This window comes from Podarcis liolepis (assembly GCF_965112155.1).
Source record: "Podarcis liolepis genome assembly, chromosome: 1".
Classification (NCBI taxonomy): domain Eukaryota; kingdom Metazoa; phylum Chordata; class Lepidosauria; order Squamata; family Lacertidae; genus Podarcis; species Podarcis liolepis.
Window position 1 is genome coordinate 110,151,728 of NC_139554.1, and position 20,774 is coordinate 110,172,501.

General features: G+C 43.9%; 1 protein-coding gene and 1 long non-coding RNA gene across 4 annotated transcripts in view; one reads left to right on the forward strand and one right to left on the reverse strand.

The window, feature by feature from the left end:
- Positions 1 to 10,490: 10,490 nt before the first annotated feature.
- Positions 10,491 to 13,680, reverse strand: LOC310704342. Of its 2 annotated transcripts, XR_014524725.1 has the most exons (3): positions 13,064 to 13,679; positions 12,129 to 12,400; positions 10,491 to 11,901 (listed from the first exon to the last, which is right to left on the reverse strand). It is a non-coding gene; the product is annotated as an uncharacterized lncRNA (long non-coding RNA). The 2 variants fall into 2 exon arrangements; XR_014524724.1 differs by having other exon boundaries at positions 10,491 to 12,400; positions 13,064 to 13,680.
- Positions 13,681 to 13,734: 54 nt separating this feature from the next.
- CERS6 (ceramide synthase 6) overlaps positions 13,735 to 20,774 on the forward strand; it is an 87,582-nt gene continuing 80,542 nt past the window's right edge. Inside the window, exon 1 of one of the 2 annotated variants that reach the window (XM_083496958.1) lies at positions 13,735 to 14,235. In XM_083496958.1, the coding sequence (XP_083353084.1) occupies positions 14,066 to 14,235 (170 nt within the window). In that variant the 5' untranslated portion in view covers positions 13,735 to 14,065. The remainder of the gene's footprint in view (positions 14,236 to 20,774) is intronic. The other variant, XM_083496957.1, reaches the window with a different exon arrangement.

Here is a 20,774-nt window from a genome sequence, read left to right on the forward strand (position 1 = left end):
ACCAGAGAAAGCACAAATGGAAATGATGGGTTTGAGCCGCACAAGGACAGGAAACGCAGTGAACTCTGGGAAATGGAGCAGATAGAGAGAGATCTGTTTTGGAGGATCCCATGGATGTTCAGTGCACTTGTCTCCTAGTGAAACTTGGAAGGTGCAGGTCCCCAGTGGATGCAGTGGGGAGGAAGGAAATCCAGTTTGGTATAGTGGTTAGGTATTGCTATAGGTTTAGCTAGACCATAAAGAAGGCTGATTGCCGAAGAATTGATGCTTTTGAATTATGGTGCTGGAGGAGACTCTAGAGCACCATAATTCAAAAGCATCAATTCTTCGGCAATCAGCCTTCTTTATGGACTGCAAGAAGATAAAACCTATCCATTCTGAAGGAAATCAGCCCTGAGTGCTCACTGGAAGGACAGATCCTAAAGCTGAGGCTCCAATACTTTGGCCACCTCATGAGAAGAGAAGACTCCCTGGAAAAGACCCTGATGTTGGGAAAGATGGAGGGCACAAGGAGAAGGGGACGACAGAGGATGAGATGGTTGGATAGTGTTCTCGAAGCTACCAGCATGAGTTTGAGCAAACTGCGGGAGGCAGTGGAAGACAGGAGTGCCTGGCGTGCTCTGGTCCATGGGGTCACGAAGAGTCGGACACGACTAAATGACTAAACAACAACAACAAATAGTGGTTAGGTGCCAGACTAAGACCTGGGAGACCAAGGTTCAAATTTCCACTCACCTATGAAGCTCATTTGTTCTTTATTTATTATTTAAACTTGGCTACTGCTTTTTCTACATAAGTGTGCCCCAACAAACGACAGAATGGTATAGAAATGAAATACTAAACAGGAATACATATCAAAACATTAGTATACTAAGCAGTCTAGTACCAGTTCATTGCAATTATAATGGCATAACATTGTGGATATGTGCATGCAACACACATTTTGTAAACACATTACAAAATAATCAACAATATTTTAATATGCTCAGTATCTTAACGCTCGGTTTGCATATTTGCTAACCTTTGTTTTGATTTTATATCTTGATATAAAGAATGACAACATCCCTGCTCTCTCAGTATTCAGGTTACCATAAAGTTCTATTGCAATCCATGAAGTCAATGATAAGTATGCAAAGGAAGTCTTATTTCACATCCTGAAACACAAAACTGAAGAGAATGTCTGGGGCAGAAATTCAAAGTCAGTGTTTTACTTTTTACTTTAGGACTCTTCTCTTGTTTCGTTCATCAGCAGCTCTAGACTGAGCCAAGCTCATGAATAAACCCATCTCATTATTCAAATTGATGACTACATATCAGGCGTCTCGGGCTGTTTCTTCTTTAATAAATGAAGGCAGGAGGTTTCAGATACGGCTTTGTGTTGTGGTAGAATGGATGCAGCAGTACTTTTTCAAATGTGCCCCAACACAGGAAAACAGGGAATGAGATACAAGTAGACTTTGCTGTAACTTGTATGAGTGACTGAGCTCTTAGAATTGAATTCTAGTTAAGGGTCACTAACCAAACCAGTATAAATTAATTCTGCTTGTTTATTTGAATTGTAAAGTCCATGTGCATAGTGAACTGCAAGGATTGCGTGCAACCCTGTGCTTTTGGCCTATAGGGTTAAATCTGAGAGGCCCACTTCAAGTCCCCAGTTGGCAATGACAGTGGCATGGGAAGCACAAAATTGTTAGGGGGCACAAAATTTCAACACCTGGTGCTGCCTCAATACAGTTGTGCACTTCTGTTGCTGGGCTCCACTGAAAACGGCTTCTCCATGAGAACCAGGGAGTGACCTCTCCAGATAAGGGAACAACTCTTCTTATCTTTGTGGCTGTGGTTTTCCAGGTGGATGCCATTAGGCAGTTGACTGCACATACGTACTCTGTCCGTTTCCCTTCCTCCCACTCACCTCCTGCGTGGCCTCGGGAGCTGGCAACCCATGGTATGCCACTGACCAGCGGCGTTCCCTGGACTACAATGGGTTGAGTGCAGTCTTCTCAGCCTGACCACATTTCACAGGACAGTTACGAAGATACTAAGGGGAGGGCATGTAAGCCGCTCTGAGCTCCTTTAAGGAATGGTAGACAGGCGAATGGTAACCTTGCTCCTGCTTCTTGATATCTCATAGGCATTTGATACCATTAACCATGGTATCCCCCTGGACTGGCTCTGGGAAATGGGAACTAGGCCCCCTGTACTACAGTAGCTCCAATCCTACCTTAAGGAGAGTGCCTTTTAGCCCAGCGGCTATGTTATGAGGGTGCCACAGGGGACTCTCTTTGGTGCTATCTCATATTGACATTAAGCCATTGGGAGTGGTCATTAGGTGTTTCGGGATCCATATGCTGAGGACACTTGGCTCTATTTCTCTGTAACATCTGTATCAGGAGAGAACGTGCAGTCCTTGGACTGTTGCCCAGACTTAGTGGTGAAATGGATAAGGAAGAACAAGCTGCACTTGAATCCTAGCAAGACATAGTCCCTGGGGGTGAGCCGTCCCTGTATCTGAGAAATTGGTCAGTTGCCTGCTCTGGATGGGGTTGCACTTCCCCTGAAAGAGCAGGTTCACAGTTTGAGGGTACTTCCGGATCCGGCTTTGTCACCGGAAGCTCAGGTGGTGTCCGTGGCTAGAAATGCCTTTTACAGACACTGCTGGACCGGGAAAGGCTTCCCGCAGTAGTTCATGGATTGGTTGCTTCAAGACTGGATTACTGCAATGAACTCTATGTGGGGCTTCCCTCACGCTTGATCCAGAAGCTGCAGCCGATGCAGAATGCTGACTGGTGTGAGGCCTTGTCAGCATATAACACCTGTGCTCAGAGATCTGCACTGGTTGCTGATTTGCTGTCAGGCCAAGCTCAAGGTGTTACTATTAGCATATAAAGCGTTTTACAACCGGGGGCCAGTTTAGCTAGGAGATTGCTTTCCCCTACGTGCACCCACTCGACCACATGCTCCACTCACAGGGGTCAAGATCAGGGTTCCTTTTTCTCCCATTCACTTTGTAAGAGCCATTTATGTAACTCAGAGCATTCCAAACTGTGTGTCACGATATGTTAGTGTGTTGGTTGCAGTGTGTACGAATGCTCTCCACACTCCTTCTGGGGCTGAAAAGGGGTTAGTTTAACCTCCGGTTTGCTAGTAAACTGGAATTACTGTGTCATGAAATGATGCATGTCTAAACAGTGCGTCACTGACATGAAAAGTTTAGAAAGCTCTGATGTTAATAATAACAATAATTATAATTTTAGTATTTATACCCCTTGGTTGCTCTAGCCACTCTTATCACCAGAATATTTGGCCCCTAGTCACAGCTTGCAAAGAGAGACTCAGAACCATAAGGGTAAAAGTTGCCATCCCACTTAAGTGCGCCAAGGCCACAACTCCAATTGGAAAAGCTGGATAATACTGCAATCTGGGTAAGCCCAAACTGGCTGGATTGGATGTATGTGTTTACTCTTTGCAATAAGGTACACATGAAATGCAAATAACTTAATTCAAGCGGAACAGAGCTAAATGTACTCTTACACTTTTTGAGCGCTAGCATACAGATTCAAACGTCATGTTTGTTCAAGGAATCACTGTGGTTATAAGGTTGCTCAGGTCTTTCCTCCCTGCATAGGCTTAACTCGTGGAGGAAATGGGACCTCTGAGCCGCTGGCCCTGCTCCCAGGGTCAAGATGACATGTGCAAAGAGGTGATTGTGTGCAGGTGTCACCCTAATCCTTTGCAGACGTCATCTGTCTGTCTGTGCGGAAGCTGCAGGGAAGACGAGTGGGAATGGCAGTGGGTGCAGTCCTCGCTAGAACTCCGTTCCGGCACCTCTCAGGTGGGCGCCATTGCCATTCTAAGAGAACGAGAGAGGTGTTCGTGGTGGGTTCCGGCACCTCTTTTACTAGAAAAACAGCACCGCTCCTGCCCCACTTCTGTGTTTAGCTTACAGGTAGATGGAGCTCCTAAATGGGTCAGAAGTTTCTCTGCCATCAGAAAATATGTGGCTTAATTTATTCTTGCAGTGCACCTTTTTCACCTTGGGGAAACCGTCTCCACTTTGTAAGCAATGGATGAGTTGATGTTTCTAAGAGATGTCTTTAAAAATGCATGGCTTAAACAGTCCCTGCTTAATGTTATGCCTCTGTGCAGTGCCTCTTTGATTATTAATATCTGTCTATTCTATAGCAGGCAATTATTTCTGGAAGCAGCGGGTAGACAACCATCTGCTATGTGTAGAAAATGAAAAGTCTATGGCACAGCCATGCCCAGGCCATTCTGCACCAAAGGGTTGATTGAAAAGGTAGTTTATATGTTGTAGTCTTATAGCAGAGAACCTGTGGCCCTCCAGATGTGGGTGGACTACAGTTCCCATCATCCATGACCATTGGCCATCCTAGCTGGGGCTGATGAGAGCTGGAATTGGAGTCCAACAATGTGAGGAAGGCTGCAGGTTTCCCCTCTGCTGCCTTATAGGATCGTATGTATTTGCTTCTACTTTAAATGGCTTCAACAGAGCTTTCATGTCTCTGTGCTAAGCATACTTTATTCCAGGAGCAAAGTACCAAGTGCAAATTATGTATTCATCTTTCCCACTCCCTGGGAGAGAGCTTTTGTTTTGGCATGTTTCTGTGATGGAAGTAAATTCACTTGGTGTTGACGATTTGGTGCCGTTACCCGTCAATCAATGTTACCGGAATTCATGGCGACGGTTCCTGCTCACATCGTGTTAATAGGAACCATCGGCTCCACTGAATTCGACAGGAAGTAAGGCTCAGACCCATAACAGCATCATATGCAACTCTAGAAATGATAATTGGCCGACCACAGTGGCCTCCTGTGGCAGGATACTGAATTTGCTTGGAGTATGCTACTTCTAACGTAAGCTAGTAAAGTGCCCAGGCTTAAGTTATGGCAGCTACGCAATTCATATTGTAGGCTGAGCCTAGTCCATGCCAGGGAATCGTTGGCCCGCGTCCTCAGATCCAGAGAGAGAGTAATAGAAAACACCAGGAAAGATCCTTCTTTGGAGGAAAGCAGTTTTATTCTCTGTGCACAGGAGACAGCCAGCAGAATAAATTCTGGAAAACTGACTGCCCAAAAAATACACCTCTGCAGACTTTCTTATACCTTGAGTGGGCTTTCTCCCTCCTCCCCAATCAACTGGAAAGTTTTCAACTTATTTTTAGCATGTCTATAGCCCTCTAAACAGCCCTCCCTATTGTTCCCTATAGTGTCTTTCTAAGCGTCCTGCATCCTTCCGTCTCCTCCTCCCGTCTCCCCGTATGTGTCCTTTTTATCTTGCATTCCTAAGGTAAGAAAGCGAGGCTATTTCTAACTTGCAGTCTCTGTCTTATCTTGCATTCCTTCGGGGGGCCCTTTTTGCAGGTGAAGTTATTTCTAGCTAAGAAATTGACTTAGACAGAAAATATGAAGATCCTTCTTAGGTACATATGAAGATCCTTCTTAGGTACAAGGTACAAGGTATAGAAAGCATATAGAAAGCAACCCTCCCCTCTCCCTTCACTATGGCAAATGTGGAAAGGTTTGATGATACACATTTTATTATACATGCCTCTTTAAACACTATGTGCACACATCTGAGAACCCTGATTGGGCCAGGGACTTCAGACTTGCGTGTACAGATGCTTTTAGGATGCATGAATATGTATCTGCGTCAGCTGCACCTCAAGGCAGTAGGTTAGCCTAGGAGATGCATGTCAGGCTGCAAGGCTTCAGGGCTTGACCTGTGGCACCCTGTGCAATGCCAAAATTTGCACCACCACCCCACCTCACTTGCATACAATGCTGGCCCCAAAGGCAAACTAACCACATGCTCCAAAGCTTATATTGACCCTGATTGGCATTTTCAGAAATTTGCTGGCCGTAGTCCCTGACAAATGCAAGTTGCCTGGAGTACTCCCTGCCACTTGGCAGCCCCTTAGATTTATTACTAATTAGGGATCTGTCTTCAGCTGCCCATACTTTCTCATCAGCAGCACCATCCCACACAGTCCAGTCTAAGTCATTATCAGTCTCCCAGGTGTCCCAATTCCAGTTATCAGGACTCCAGTCACGGGACTTAATGAGATTTCTGTGAGGGTCAGGCATGCAACCAGTGGTGTATATTTAGGGGAACAGTTAGGGCCAGAGGCTCCAGCTGCGAGGGCAATGGGGGGACGGGACATGAAGTGCATATGACGTCCTGACATTGTACACGTGAGCATAGCTCCTTCTTCCCTAAGCTGGGCAGAAGCTTCCCGGCCTTTGAGAAGAAAGTGCCAGGCCTCTGACAGGACGTTGGAGCCCTCTTGCCTCCTTCCCAAATTTACTGGGAACATTTAGGGGACTAGACTTGTCTCCCTAGCCCACTGACCACATACCACTGAATGCAACCCCTTTTAACCTGTCTGCAATGTCCTAACACAGCAAACGGGGTAACAGCCCTTTCACCTGCTAAATCCTCTTTGCCCTGCACACCTCCCAATGCCTAACGCAGCAGCGCCTGCTATTCTTTAAAAGCACTTATTTCATCAATTTGCCAGCATACTTTATTCTGAGGAGCTCCCAGCTGTTTCCCCGTACCACAGAGTGCCATGAGCAGGACTTGTCCCAGCCCTGTCGCTGCTTTCTGCCAACCTCCCAGTATCTGCATGTATTAATAATAATAACATTTTTACTTATACCCTGCCCTCCCCAGCCAAGGCCGGGCTCGGGAAGGCTAACAAGCAATAATAAAAACAAGTTGAATGAATACAACTTAAAAACAAGATTAAAATACAACATTAAAATATTAAAATGCAGCCTCATTACAGGAGGAGAAAGGAAAAAGGAAAAAGAAAGAGAGGGAGGGAATCAAATTGGCTCCAAGCCAAAGGCCAGGCAGAACAACTCTGTCTTACAGGCCCTGTGGAAAGAAATCAGATCCTGCAGGGCCCTGGTCTCATGAGGCAGAGCGTTCCACCAGGCCGGAGCCAGTGTTGAAAAGGCCCTGGCTCTGGTAGAAGCCAATCTAACTTCCTTAGGGCCCGGGACCACAAGGGTGTTGCTATTTATGGACCTTAAGGTCCTCCATGGGGCATACTGGGAGAGGCGGTCCCGTAGGTACAAGGGTCCTAGGCCGTGAAGGGCTTTAAAGGTCAAAACCAGCACCTTAAATCTGACCCTGTACTCCACCGGGAGCCAGTGCAGCTGGAAAAGCACTGGGTGAATATGCTCCCATGGCAGAGACCCCGTGAGGAGCCTTGCTGCAGCATTCTGCACCCGCTGGAGTTTCTGGGACAGCTTCAAGGGCAGCCCCACGTAGAGTGAATTACAGTAGTCAAGCCTGGAGGTGACCGTTGCATGGATCACTGTGGCCAGGTTGGGGCGGGAAAGGTAAGCTATTAGGGCCCCTCAATCTCAGCCAAATCTCATGACACTGGCAGAGTTAGCCAGTTCGATACTTGAGTCAATGGTGCCGAAACACCTGTGCTGAGCCAACCAAGGAAAGATGCAGCTCAGTGTCTTGTTGAGTAGACTTCTTCCCCTACCAGGGCAAATAATAATAATAATAATAATAATAATAATAATAATAATAATAATAATTTGTACCCCACCCATCTGGCTGGGTTGCCTCAGCTACTCTGGGCGGCTTCCAACAAATATAAAAGCATAATAAAACATCAAACCTTAGAAACTTCCCTATAGAGGGCTGCCTTCGGATGTCTTCTAGAAATTGTATAGTCGTTTATCTGTTTGACATCTGATGGAAAGGCGTTCCACAGGGTGGGGGCCACTATCGAGAAGGCCCTCTGCCTGGTTCCCTGTAATTTCACTTCTTGCAGTGAGGGAGCTGCCAGAAGTCCCTTGCAGGTGGACCTCAGTGTCCAGTCTGAACAATAGGAGTGGAGACACTCCTTCAAGTATACTGGGCCAAGGCCGGTTAGGGCTTTAAAGGTCAGCACCTACACTTTGAATTGTGCTCGGAAACATCCTGGGAGCGGCTGCTCCCAGTAACCAGTCTAGCTGATTGGTTGTAGTTTCCAAGTCAACTTCAAAGGTAGCTCCATGTAAAGTGCATTGCTGTAGTCCAAGCAGGACATAACCAGTGCGTGTACAGTTTGGACTCAATGGCAATAACAGCACAGGTGGAGGGAAGTTCGGTGTTCTTATTAATTAATAGCGCAAGGCAAAGCAGTGAAATAGTCTTTAAGCAAAAGAGCACAGCATGAACAAGTTAAACTACTTCGCCATTCTATTACCAGGAGCTTCAGCAAACAATAATAAAGAGACTCCAGCTGCACTCTTGCTCGGGACCACATCAAAACTCAGGAGTCAAACAAATTTATATGCTCTAGACCTTTGGTGGCTGGATGCTGGCTGACCTAATATCTCAGTTCCTCCCACCTGGTAAGCTAAGCCGATATACAGGGGCCAACTCCATTTATCAACCCTGCAGTGCACTATTGCCTGCAGACCCACTCAGCCTTCATTTGACCCACAAGTAGATCTTCCCACATCCTGCTGCCACTTATCCCTGGAACCCAAACAATAAACCAAACCCAAAATCCTTCCCAGTCTCAAAGGTGCCAATAACCAGTGAGGGAAAAATTGTACAAACCAATACCTATTTCAAAATACAGGTTTCCCCTACATAGGGATAAAAATCTGTCTGTCTGTCTATCTGGGTTGGGGAGAGGGTACACAGAAATTCAGGGAAAAGATTTTTGATAAATCACAACTACAGAATAATTCCACAGACTGGATGATGCTCAGTTAGCCCAGCAGTGGGCAGACTTCTCAAGCACAAATATTTTTCCTACCAAAGGATTTTCACAGAAGGCTCTGTAAGGATCAAATACAACGTTTTTTAAAAAGGTGTCAAAGGGAAGGTAGTTCTCTCCCTGCCCCTTTCAGTTGTATGTTTGTGCTGAGAGAGTAAGACGACACACATGAGATAATTTTACTTCAGGATATGGGCAGTAACAGAGACAAGAAAACATTACTGAGTGGAAATAAATGTATTACTGTTTCAAAATCTTTCTATATATCGGCAAGATTTCTCAGTGAAAGTGGTGGGTGATATTACGTCCTCAGTACTCAAAATAGGAGGGAAGTGGCAGTTTTATTTGAGAGCCCCTTCATCAACCCCTCCAATTTTAGTAAAGTAAGTTGTTTCTTGTAGCCTTCTAAAAACTAGTAACTGCCTATGGGGTCATCACAAAAAGTTAGGGGCCAGCCCCCTTCCTCTCTTTCAGACCCTCCCAGTGTCCCTTTTTTCCAGGGACAGTCCCGAATTTACAGAAGCCACCCCAGTTTCTAATTTGATCCTGGAATGTCCTGCTTTTCCTTAGGACGTCCCTATTTTCATTGGAGAAATCTTGGAGTGTATGGAGTTATGCAATCCCTGAGCCAAGGAGATAAGTCACTATTCTACCTTTAGAAGACACCTGAAGGCAGCCCCATATAGGGAAGTTTTTTTAAAAAAATGTTTTATTATGTTTTTATATATGTTGGAAGCCGCCCAGAGTAGCTGGTGCAGCCCAGTCAGATGGGCAGGGTATAAATAATAAAATTGTTGTTATGGAACAGGATGTCCCTATTTTTATTGGAGGAAAGTTGGAACGTATGCTTTTTGCTTTGAGGCCTGAGAGTCCCTAGCAAATATCTCCCCCAAATTTTGCAGCTATCTCTAGTTTTTGCTTTTTCAACCTGTTTTTTTTGTATTTGTTCATGATTTATTAATAATGCTGTGAGTTTATTAATCCTTTATTGATACGTTTTCAGTGAAATTATGGTTGCCCAATGTTCTGAAAATTTGAATTTTGAAAAGCCTTTCAAAAGATGCAGAATTTGCCAGATGACTTCTCTGCTATGTGAACATGTTTATATTAATTGTTTGAAAACTGGCTGAATTTGCACAGGTCACTTCATGTGAATAAAAAAGTGAGATTTTTGTTCATATAACAAACAAAACATTCAACAACATTACTCTCTTCCAATAACACCCCATTCAATCACAACCCATCACCGCTTCCTCAAACAAACAAACTGAAAAATAATTGGCCCCGTCTTCAGCAACCCATATTTCCATCAGTTTGTCATTTAAAAAAAGTTTTTTTTAAAAAAAGTTAAAGTTATCAGCGTTGTATCGCAAATGCCTCCTAATACGCACATTTTTCTATGGTTTTGCCTCATATGATTTTTCGCAAATCATCTTTCCCTAATGCATTTCTGTGTACTTTTTTCACTCATATATCTGCTTCCATACAAACTTCACCCTAGTATATGAATTTTTGTTCACACTGCATGGCTAAAGAGCTGTGTTGCAGAATTCTTATAGTGAGCGAAATTTGAAAGGTGACTAAGCTTTGGTTTGCATACTGTTTCGGAAGTGTGAATTAGGCTCACATTTAAATGCAAACTGAGTTGAATATCTCAAGTCTGGACTCAGTGGAGTAGTTGAGCAAACCACCTGGAGACAGGCCCCCCCGTGAGGGAACCAAGGAACCTCACAGATTTATTTTATTTTATTTTGTAAAACAGCTGTTCAGCATTATAAAAACGTCTACAAATTACAGTTTAGCCTTCATCTGTATTCAGAATTTCTGCTTCCCCTTTGAACTCAGACAAAAGGCAGGATTGAAGGAAAGCGATGCAAGCAGCCACGACAGTAAAACAAAAAAGTTCCCACACGGCAGCAATTAACAGGATGCCGTTTAATATCTGTATCCATGGGCAACTGCGAAGTTGGGGACCGCCAACCTCAAAAACATTGGTCATGATCTCTGAGGCAAGCAACAGTGAAATTATCGCTATTATTTTCGTTTCACAATGCATAATATTCCAACAAAATTGATTCGCTGGCAGAATGACTCACATTTGCTGTGCATTTCAAAATGGAATAACCTTTTTTTCCCATATTCAAACGTGTCCCCTGTTGTCAAGAGGTTGAAAGATAGTCACTTTGGAAGCACAAAGCAACACAGTCAAGTCTGAGCAATTGCCCCCGTTATGTTAAGGATTTCGACCTTGCTGTCACAAATTTACATTCATAGTTTGTGCCTCAGGTAATGCAAAACAATGGACGCTCATGTAGGCAGCATGCCAGTCTGTTATTATAAAAAAAAAGGACAATGATTTTAGCAGTTTGGGATCCATGCCAAATCAGTCTTATTTCATTCCAGTGCATGATAAACAACAATCCCTGTTTGTGATTTTAACAGATTTTGTTGCAAGGGTTGAAAAAATGTTTGCAGGGTGGGTTGTTGTTTTTTTATTTTAAAAAAAGAGTTCTCTCCTTACTTGTCATTTTGAAGGACAACAGAACTCTCAGATGTTATACTTAGCTCCTGGTAGCACATCTAAAGCAGGATTCATCGTTTAGCAGCAGGGCACATACATTGCAACTACAGAATAGGTCCAGGCAGGGAAAGATTAGTGCTGCATCTTAAAAACATCTACCAAATCTCTGAAGAGGACTTACTCTGTTTCTGGTCATTGGCAACAGGTCATGTGGTTACATAGTGCTCTTTGTATCATAAGATGCATTCACCCGCACCACGACACCCAAATAAGCATTGCTATGCAGATGCAGAAGGCTGCTTCTGTGCACTGAACAGCAAGCGCCATAACTGGAAGATATGTTTTGCATGCAGTAGTTCCAAGGTTTAATTTCTGGCAGCAATGAGCAGTCCCGGATTAAACTCTGTGGAGGCCCCTAGGCAGTCAAAATTGGGCCCGGGGGGGGGGGGCTCGCACTGTGATGCTTTCAAGCATCTAGTTGGCCACTGTGAGAACAGGATGCTGGCATTTTCTTAGGTTCTTAAGGTAGAAAACATAAACTTGTTGCATGACTTTTTGCATCCATCTTTTGTGGAATTTGATCATGTCAAAAAGTGCACATTCCTGGGGAAATCTGGAGTTCTGAAGCAGCAATGCAGGGTGGGAGAAGGAGAAAAGTAGAAATTATTAACCCTGGAGTGGGACCAAGACGTAGTATAACTCATACACTCCTACTAGGAAGGCTCCTTAGGGAGGACAGTGTTTCAAACCACTTTCATGTCCCCTTCCTCATGGCTCCCAGTGGTGGCCTAGGGGGGACTTTCTTTCTTTCTTGATCAGAATATTCATATACCGCTAACCTAACCTACCTTGTGGGGTTGTTGAGAGGATAAAATGGGGAGGCCAGAACTACTGAGCTCCTCGGCTGGAAAGGTTGTGCACATAAACGTAGTAAAGAGAAGATCTGTCTTCTGTTCCATGGGTGTGCTTGTTTCTTCTCTCTTTCCCCTCATTATTTCGTTTTCCCTTTTGTTTTTCTGCTTTACGGATGATAAGTCTGAGACCAGGCATGGGTGTAGCCAGAATTAATCTTGGGAGGGGGCAGAATACCCACCTGTCATCTTCCTCCATCTGGTTTTATCTAGCGGATTCAGAATGAAATGTTTCAACAACACTTCTTTTAATAATAATAATAATAATAATAATAATAATAATAATAATTTATTTAGACCCTGCTCATCTGGCTGGGTTTCCCCAGCCACTCTGGGCAGCTCCCAACAGAATATTAAAAACACAATAAAATATAAAACATCAAACATTAAATTACTGTTTTAAATTACTGTCTACTGGGGTTGCCAACTTTTTTGCCCTGGGGGGCTTCTGCACTTGTACTACGTAGCAATAACAAAATAAATTAAAGTAATCTGTCACTGAGTATCCCAACACACACCCTACATCCCAAATAAACTTCTCACAATCCTTAGGGTTTGAAAAAAATATCTTCTAGTTAAAATCTGACTGCTGGCACTAGTAAACTTGTTGCCTCAGGGTCAAGCAATGTGAATCTTTGCTTGTGTAGATTATTTAAAACCATTTATAAACCACTCAGTACTTTTAAAGAATACACTGTGTACCATGTAAAAGATAATATCAATAAAACAAATGTACAATGCAAAACCATTAAAACAGCAGCATAGGAGCATGTTAAAACCAATAAAAGTGGGATTTCAGGGAATTCAAACAAATAAGCACAGGGTCCAAAGGCGGAGGCATCGTTTATGTCAGCGGGCGGCAGGACACTAACCTGTCATCATCCTCTGTCTGGCTCTAGCAGATTCAGAATGAAATGTCTCAGGAACACTTGCTTTAAATTGCTTTCTTTTGACCCCAAGTGCTCAGAAAAATCTGTCAAAATCTTCAGTCATTTGCAAACTAGGAAGCTAAAGAAAAAATTAACAACAGGGAGTACCTTTCGTGCTATTATCGAGTATATTTTGAAAAATTACCCAAAACCCCCCACCATTTTTATCTTATTCTTTAAAAAAAATCTAAACCAGAACAAATTTTCTTGGATTTGCTGAGAACCTTTCAGCACTTCCTTCTCCAATTCCTCTTTTTCCCGATGCAGTTTTTCTGGGCACACTCAGTAAGCATACCCACATACTTCCCCCATCAACGCCTAGGCATTTGGGGTGTTCTGCACCTGACAACAACAGCAAAGAGGTTCTTATTTATCAAGAATCAAATAAATAAACAAAAAATCTCTCCTAGCCGAACGGTCTGTGAGTATAGAGATAGGATAGATAGAGATGAATATGGAGAGAGAGAGAGATAAGAGAAGCCAAGCACCAAATTGCTGCCTTTAAACCAGGCGCCAAGCAGACCCAGCAGCGACAGGCAAGACTCGGGCGCCGTCGGGCGCGCGAGGGTTTGCGCGCATCCCGCTGCCTGACGCCCCTGCAAGCCAATCAGAGGGCGCGTCCCTGAAGCACCTTGTGACAGGCAGAGGCGGCCTTCCCTCTCCTCGCCCCGAGCGAGAGAAGCTGGGAGGCTGGGCGGGCCCAGCTCGGCCGCTGCTTAGGGCGGTGTTTCGAGAGCGGCGTCAGCGATCGCGGTTTGTCGCCGCTCCAGGGTTCAGGAGCTTATTTAAGCCGGCCACGCGCACACACGCGAGCACAGGCGCGCGCGCGCGACGCAGGCAGCTGCTGAGCATCCTTAGCAGCAGCAGCAGCAGCATCGGGCAGCCAGGGAGCCGGTGGGGGAGCAGCAGCAGCAGCAGCAGCAGCCCGAGCCAGACAAAGCAAAGATGGCAGGGATCCTCGCTTGGTTCTGGAACGAGAGGTTCTGGCTGCCGCACAATGTCACCTGGGCGGATCTGAAGAGCACCGAGGAAGCCACCTTCCCTCAAGTGGAGGACCTCTACCTGGCCTTCCCCCTGGCCTTCTGCATCTTCATGATCCGCATGGTTTTCGAAAGGTGAGGCTGGGATCTGGGATCTGGATGCTTCTCTCTCTCTCTCTCTCTCCAGCCCCACAAGCCGTCCCCCCCCCCCCGGGAAAGGGCTGCCCTCTTCTACTTCTTCCCATAGGCAAACAAGCTCCCAACTCGCTCGTGTGGGGCTTGTTTTATTTGGGCCACTGGGGTCTCTCCGCCTCTGGAGATGTTGGCTCTAAGGGTGGGGGTGTTGAGGGGGCTTTGCAGTTCGTAGGCAAACAGCCTCATGAGTGGGGATTATAGGGGGTGTATGGATCAAACTTCCCTGAAGAATAAGAGGGGTGTGTGTGGGTCGCCAGCATTGGTCTGATGTTAGTAGCATGGGTCCAATGCTGCCACACTGACTTAAAAAAAAAAAAACCACACCAAAACCATGCCCCCTCAAAAGGCAAGGAGGCATTTTATTTTGATTAGAGAGGCTTTTCGAGCTAAGCTTTAGATCACCTTCCTGGTCACTCCTTCCCTCAGATGCTACCAATGCAGATGGTTTTGTGGTGGGCAACGTGCCTGTGTGATGGCATTCAAGGCAAAAATTCATTGATAAATGACCAGCAGGCTTGCTAGTATCGGATTGGATGGGGGGGGGGGACTATGCTCTTGACCCTGCTGAAAAATCCAGTGTTGTTGCTGTTTTTGAAAATGGGAACTGCACATTGATGGTTCCACCAACTTCCTTGAAATAGGCTAATCGCCTCATTTCTAAAATGAGGAAAGCAGGGTTCAGGCAAGTCTGCCTGGAGCCCAGGCCTCAGACCTGTAAACTGCTGTCTAATAGCACAGCTGTGAGTAGGTAAGCTGTGAGAAGGAGGTAAAATGCTCCGCACATACCCAGAGGTACACATACCTTTTACCTCATGTTCCGGATCTCATGTACGGCATTTTGAACACCTCATGGGTTTATAAGTCCTTGGTCGAAATAATTCTGACAACACTATTCCGTGTGGAACACCTGACTGGAAAAAAACCCCATTTCTTTAAAAGGTCACTTGTGTACTAGTGACATAGCTTGTAGGTTTTTAAGTAAAAGACAATCAGTGTCATAAAACAGTAAAATGCTGTACACTTCATGAATGCAATCTGATTATTAATTAAGCTAGGAATCTATCGGTTTTCAGTCCTTTGTTATACCTCCAAAATTATTTGCTCCAGGAAAAAGCCTGATGGTTAAGTTGGCAATCTCCTTTATGCTTTCCCTGTTGTTCCATTGAAGAGCTGTTTCCCTTCATGATAAACACAGGACAACAACACAACAGAAAATAATCCTTTTTTGGAAATGCAGAATAATAAGTGCTGTGATAGTTAACTGAGAACACCTCTTAAATTTTAAGGTTGGTGTTTATAATGATCTACATAGAATATATCACTTTTCTGAAATACTAACCCAAACTGATCATACACTAAATGTCAGTTAATACAATGTGTGAAGATATTGTGTGGTAAAAATGTCTAGTTTTCCTGGAGGGTCATTTTGAGTACTTCTGCCCTAGCCTTTTCTCCCAAGATGGACAACATTTGTTTACTTGTTTTGTCTCCTGGATTCTAAGGAATATGCTTTCCACACTGTTACATTCCTTCATTTTCCCCGTTGTCCTACTTTTTTAAAAAAGTTTGTTTTTTTAAGTGCTGTTTTGTACTGATTTTTAGACCTATCAAAATAACAGCTCAAAGCTTTCAAATATGACATAGTGCTATTGTTTCTCCTGGTGTAGTGGAGTGCTTGGTGATGTGCCCCTCCCTTTTCTACATTACCTACCTGTCTATAATTACCGTATTTTTTGCACCATAACACTCACTTTTTTCCTCCTAGAAAGGAAGGGGAAATGTCTGTGCGTGTTATGGAGGAAATGTCTACAGGTGGCATGCCTACGGATTTTCCTCCTCTAAAAACTACGTGCGTGTTATGGTCAGGTGCGTGTTATAGAGCGAAAAATACGGTAACTTAATTGTCTCTATCACTCCATCCTCTGCTGTGGAGTTCTTTAAACTCCTTCTGCGTTTCACCTGTGTGGTAAAGGTGATCTTCTATATGGAATGGAGGCAGGGTAGGGGGAAACAGACCTTATCCACTTCTCTTTTTTGTTAACACATTATGGGATTGATGGATGCATGCACGCAAGTCTTGAGAATTTTTAAAAAGAAGGACATACAGAGCAAAAGTTATTGACTGTTGCCTAGGCTGCAGGACTGTCTTAGCATGGTAGCCTCAGCAACACAAGCTCTGACTTTCCTCCCTTGGTGTTGCTGGGTAAGTCTGCTCAGTACACCCATGGTAGGAGTGCATGATGGTGATGCTGCTGCCTGTTTCATATTGCCTCTTTTCCTTCCAAGTGTTCTCAGTCTCCATTGCAAGAGACTTGCCCATTTGGATAGGTGGAAATGGGGCTTCCTATCAGTCCAAGAAAGGGGTGCAACTGTTGCTCCCCTCTGCTTGTTGCTGCAGGTTCTTTTTTCCTTGTCATCTCATCTCTTTTATGGGGTGAGCTGCAGCTACGACTGTCCTTCTCAACACTCTTTACAATCGATTGTCCTAAAGCACATACTATTGTCTTGGAGACTCTCTGAAGGAACTTTGGTCTTAAGGATCCTTCTTTTAGGATGATAACACTATAGTTTAAAAACAAAACAAAACCATGCCACCTGGGGTTTAGATAATACTCTAATGCCAAGGAATAGGACTAACACTAGTATGACATTAATCAAATAAAAAATAAACTGGTGTGTTTGTAACACAAAAAACTTTGTCAGAAGGTGGCTGTTTCCTATCCACAATATTTTGCTTTTTATTGCTCACAGGTATTCCCTATCTGGAATGTCACAATTCTGCTCTTCCCTTCTACTTCAAACATCCCATAATCTCTTTTATTCTTCACCAGTAAAGAACAAACACTTTCTTAACAATGCACATTTTTAAGAGCCCAGAATTGGATGTACACTGAGCAATTTGATAACCTGATGCTCTGCATATGTTTACCAGGATACCCAGGCCAAATATTTATTTCTGAATCCTTTATAACTACCCTTTCATTATATAGTGCAATGTCAATATGTGGCTTTCACATAGTTCACATTATTGCTTTTTATAAAGAGATAGAAGCTCCCGTTTTCTCCTGCCTAAACTTAGGAAAAACGTATGCAGAATTCTCACTTAGGTAAACTACCATAGTGGCAAAATGTAGTACAACAGTTTTTTGATAAAACCAGCTCATAAAATCTTGTACTCCACTGAGTTATGGAGGATGGGTTTAGTTACTTGCAGTTACACTTGAATCTCCGCATAATTGGTGTTCACCCCCCCCCCCCCAGGAACTGGGAGAAGAAAGCACTCCTTGGGGTGCCTGAGAGCCTTTCAATGGAAACATGGTGCTCTGAGGCCCCATATGCAATGGACTGAGGAAGTGGAACATAGGAAGGGTAGAGAATGAGATTTTTGGTGAAAGGGCATGGGAGAGGGGGGAACTGAGGAGAGAACAGCTTCACGGCGCTTAAAGGGAAACAACAGAGTTTGGTCAAGAGAGAGCGGCTTAAAGAAGGGGCACAAAGTAGGCCGCCCCCTGTCAAGCTGGAATTGGAGGGAACAGTTTGTAAGGATTTGAAGGGAATAATGGGTGGTAGAAAAACTGGAGTTGAAGAAAGAAGTCAATGGAAAAGTAGGACTAGGGGAAACCATGTGGCCTAGAGATGGGTTGTTCTGTACTGTTGGCAGGGTGACAGAGGAGGCCAGGGATACATAAGTATGCTAGGTTTAGAGTCTCTTGACTCCGAGGTGTCAGTATCATGGCAATATAGGGAGCTGGCAACCTTAGAAGGACAAGGGAGGGGTGTGATGCGGTAGGTAATGTAGTTTATTTGAACTAACTAGCCAACTAACTGCTGACTTCCAGGAATGTCTTCAAAAAGTGGTATGAAGTCAGTAAAAATGCTGTGAGTCCTCGGCCCAGCTGTCGCCCCTTATCGTCATGGCTTCTCCCCACAAAATCCCGCAAAGGAAATATGGGTCTCTAACAGAATTTTCAGACTCTCACAACTCTAATCCCCAGAGTTCCTTGAGGGAAGCAAATCCACCAGCGTCCATAGAGATTTGGCCCCAATACGTTCATTACATGTGATGCACAAATGCATGTCAGCCATCTTCTGTTCCCTGTTATTTTGATTTTACTTTTAAATGAGAAGCAGCTTGGGTAGATGGGAATTCTGAATAGACACACAGAAGGTGGAAAGGCGTCTACAGCTTCTTCACACCCATGCTTTTCAGATTTTTCCACCATGCCCCCCCCCCAATTCCCTGGGCAAGAGTTTGCCCTCTAAAATAAACATTTGGAACTTATGAATTAGGAAAGACCATGGACTCAGCTACATTAGTCAAAAAAACTGTGTTTTGAATGCATTATAAACGTGCACCAGATGGCACTGGAGAGTAAAAAACAAATCTATGTGATTTTCCATAATGTTTTTTTCTTTTGTTATAACGATTTAATTTCTTTCTTGTTTATAGTATTTTTTCTGTGTGTGTGTAGATCCACCCCAGCAAAACTGTTTGGAAGTTGTGCTCAAAATGTTGATCTGGTTTGGGGGTTTTTTGGGGGGGGGGACAAACCATTGTTTGCTGGGTTTGGAAGAGAGAGAAAGCTTGCATAAAAAGCCCATATAGATTTATTTATGCAAATAGATTCTTATCCTGCTATTCCATGACAAAGGCAACATAGAAATTCAATTTAGAACAATAAAACATACCAACAAAAAAAACCCTAAGGTAATTAAGTGAAATACTGTATTGATTTAAAGCAGATTAGTTACAATTAAAGACCTAGGTAAACAGGATGGCCTTATCCTGGCATAAAAAAAGATAGTAATGACAGTACAAATTTAATTGTGGAGAGGGAATTCTACCTTCGGGGCTCCTACAGAAAAGGTGGGGACACCTGGAAAACTTGCTAGTCAAGGTAATATGGGAGAATGTGGTCCTCTTGTTAACCTTGACCCCATACTGTGACTCTATAGGTTAAAACCAGCCCTTTGCATTGTTCCCCAGACAAACTGGGTGCATGTGACGATCTTGTAAGTTTGCTAGTGAAATAGTTTCACCAAGAAGAGTCTAGTTAACTGCCTGGCTGCCACATTCTGGATCAGTAAAGTTTCCAAACGCTTTCCAGAGGCAGCCCTTCGTATGCAGAGGATCATTTTACTACACTTTGAATTACGCTTGTTGCATTATCCTAGACACAGCATAGACAAAGCAAGCTATTCTGAAGTGCTAAATAACACGAGATAAAAATGAGTTCTCTAGTTAGCTCTCTCTGGGCTGGTAAACCTGTGTCTGGCCTGTTCTCTCTTCAGCCGCCTCTCAGACATAGAAGTGTGCTTTTTGTTTATGTACAGGGGAGCATTCAGCCCCATGGGCTCCCCCTTGGTCTGAAGGGGTAGTTTTACCACTTTCGTCTGAACTAGGCTTAAATATTGATTTTTAAATAAGCTGATAGACTGCTGAGGTAACACAGGGGACTACATCACTTCAGGTTGTTGAATAGGCCTCAAAGCAGGTGCCAAACTTTACCTCGTTGACAAAGTCTTATTTAACAGACCCTTTTAATGGGGTCCTGGAGTCTACTTATTAACTGACTCCATAAGAATATTCCACAAGTTACTTAAGCGGGTTTTGTCTCCTTAATTTTGCCTCAGAGTCCTTTCAGAATGTGGCTTTCTGTGAATGGTACTTTCTAAATAATATTCTTAGGTCCAACCTTTCCACCTTTAAAGGATACTTAAGTGTCTTAAGACAGTGGGTCTTTATTTTGTAGGATAAGTTAGGAAAGTAATCGTGTTAACTTACTTGCTTTTATCAGAAGCATTTTTTTTTCTTACGGAGTCATGTTTGCATTCTTTTTACATATAAACGCGTAACCAAAATTTCAGGATGATGGTTTGACATTGGTTTCAGGTTATGGCTTGTCCTGAAGTGGGTAACCAAAGCTTCCCTAATAGAAACTATGGTTAATTGTGAAGACTTTGTCATTGCACCCAGTTGAGCCACAAAGGGAGAAGTGTAGGGCCTATGGGCCAAGAGCTAATTTATATCTCAACTTGTTAAACCAAGGTAAAGGTAAAGGTACCCCTGACCGTTAGGTCCAGTTACGGACGGCTCTGGGGTTGTGCGCTCTTCTCGCTCTATAGGCCGAGGGAGCCGGCGTTTGTCCGCAGACAGTTTTTCCGGGTCATGTGGCCAGCATTACTGAGCCACTTCTGGAGAAATCAGAGCAGCACACGGAAACGCCATTTACCTTCCTGCTGGAGCAGTACCTATTTATCTACTTGAACTTTGACGTGCTTTCAAACTGATAGGTTGGCAGGAGCTGGGACCAAACAACGGGAGCTCACCCCATCGTGGGGATTCAAACCACCAACCTTCTGATTGGCAAAGCCCCAGGCTCTGTGGTTTAGACCACAGCGCCTCCAAGATAGGTTCATTCAAACTTGTGTCAATTGTTTCTTTTGAAAATGCCTTGCTAATACCGTAATGAAAATTG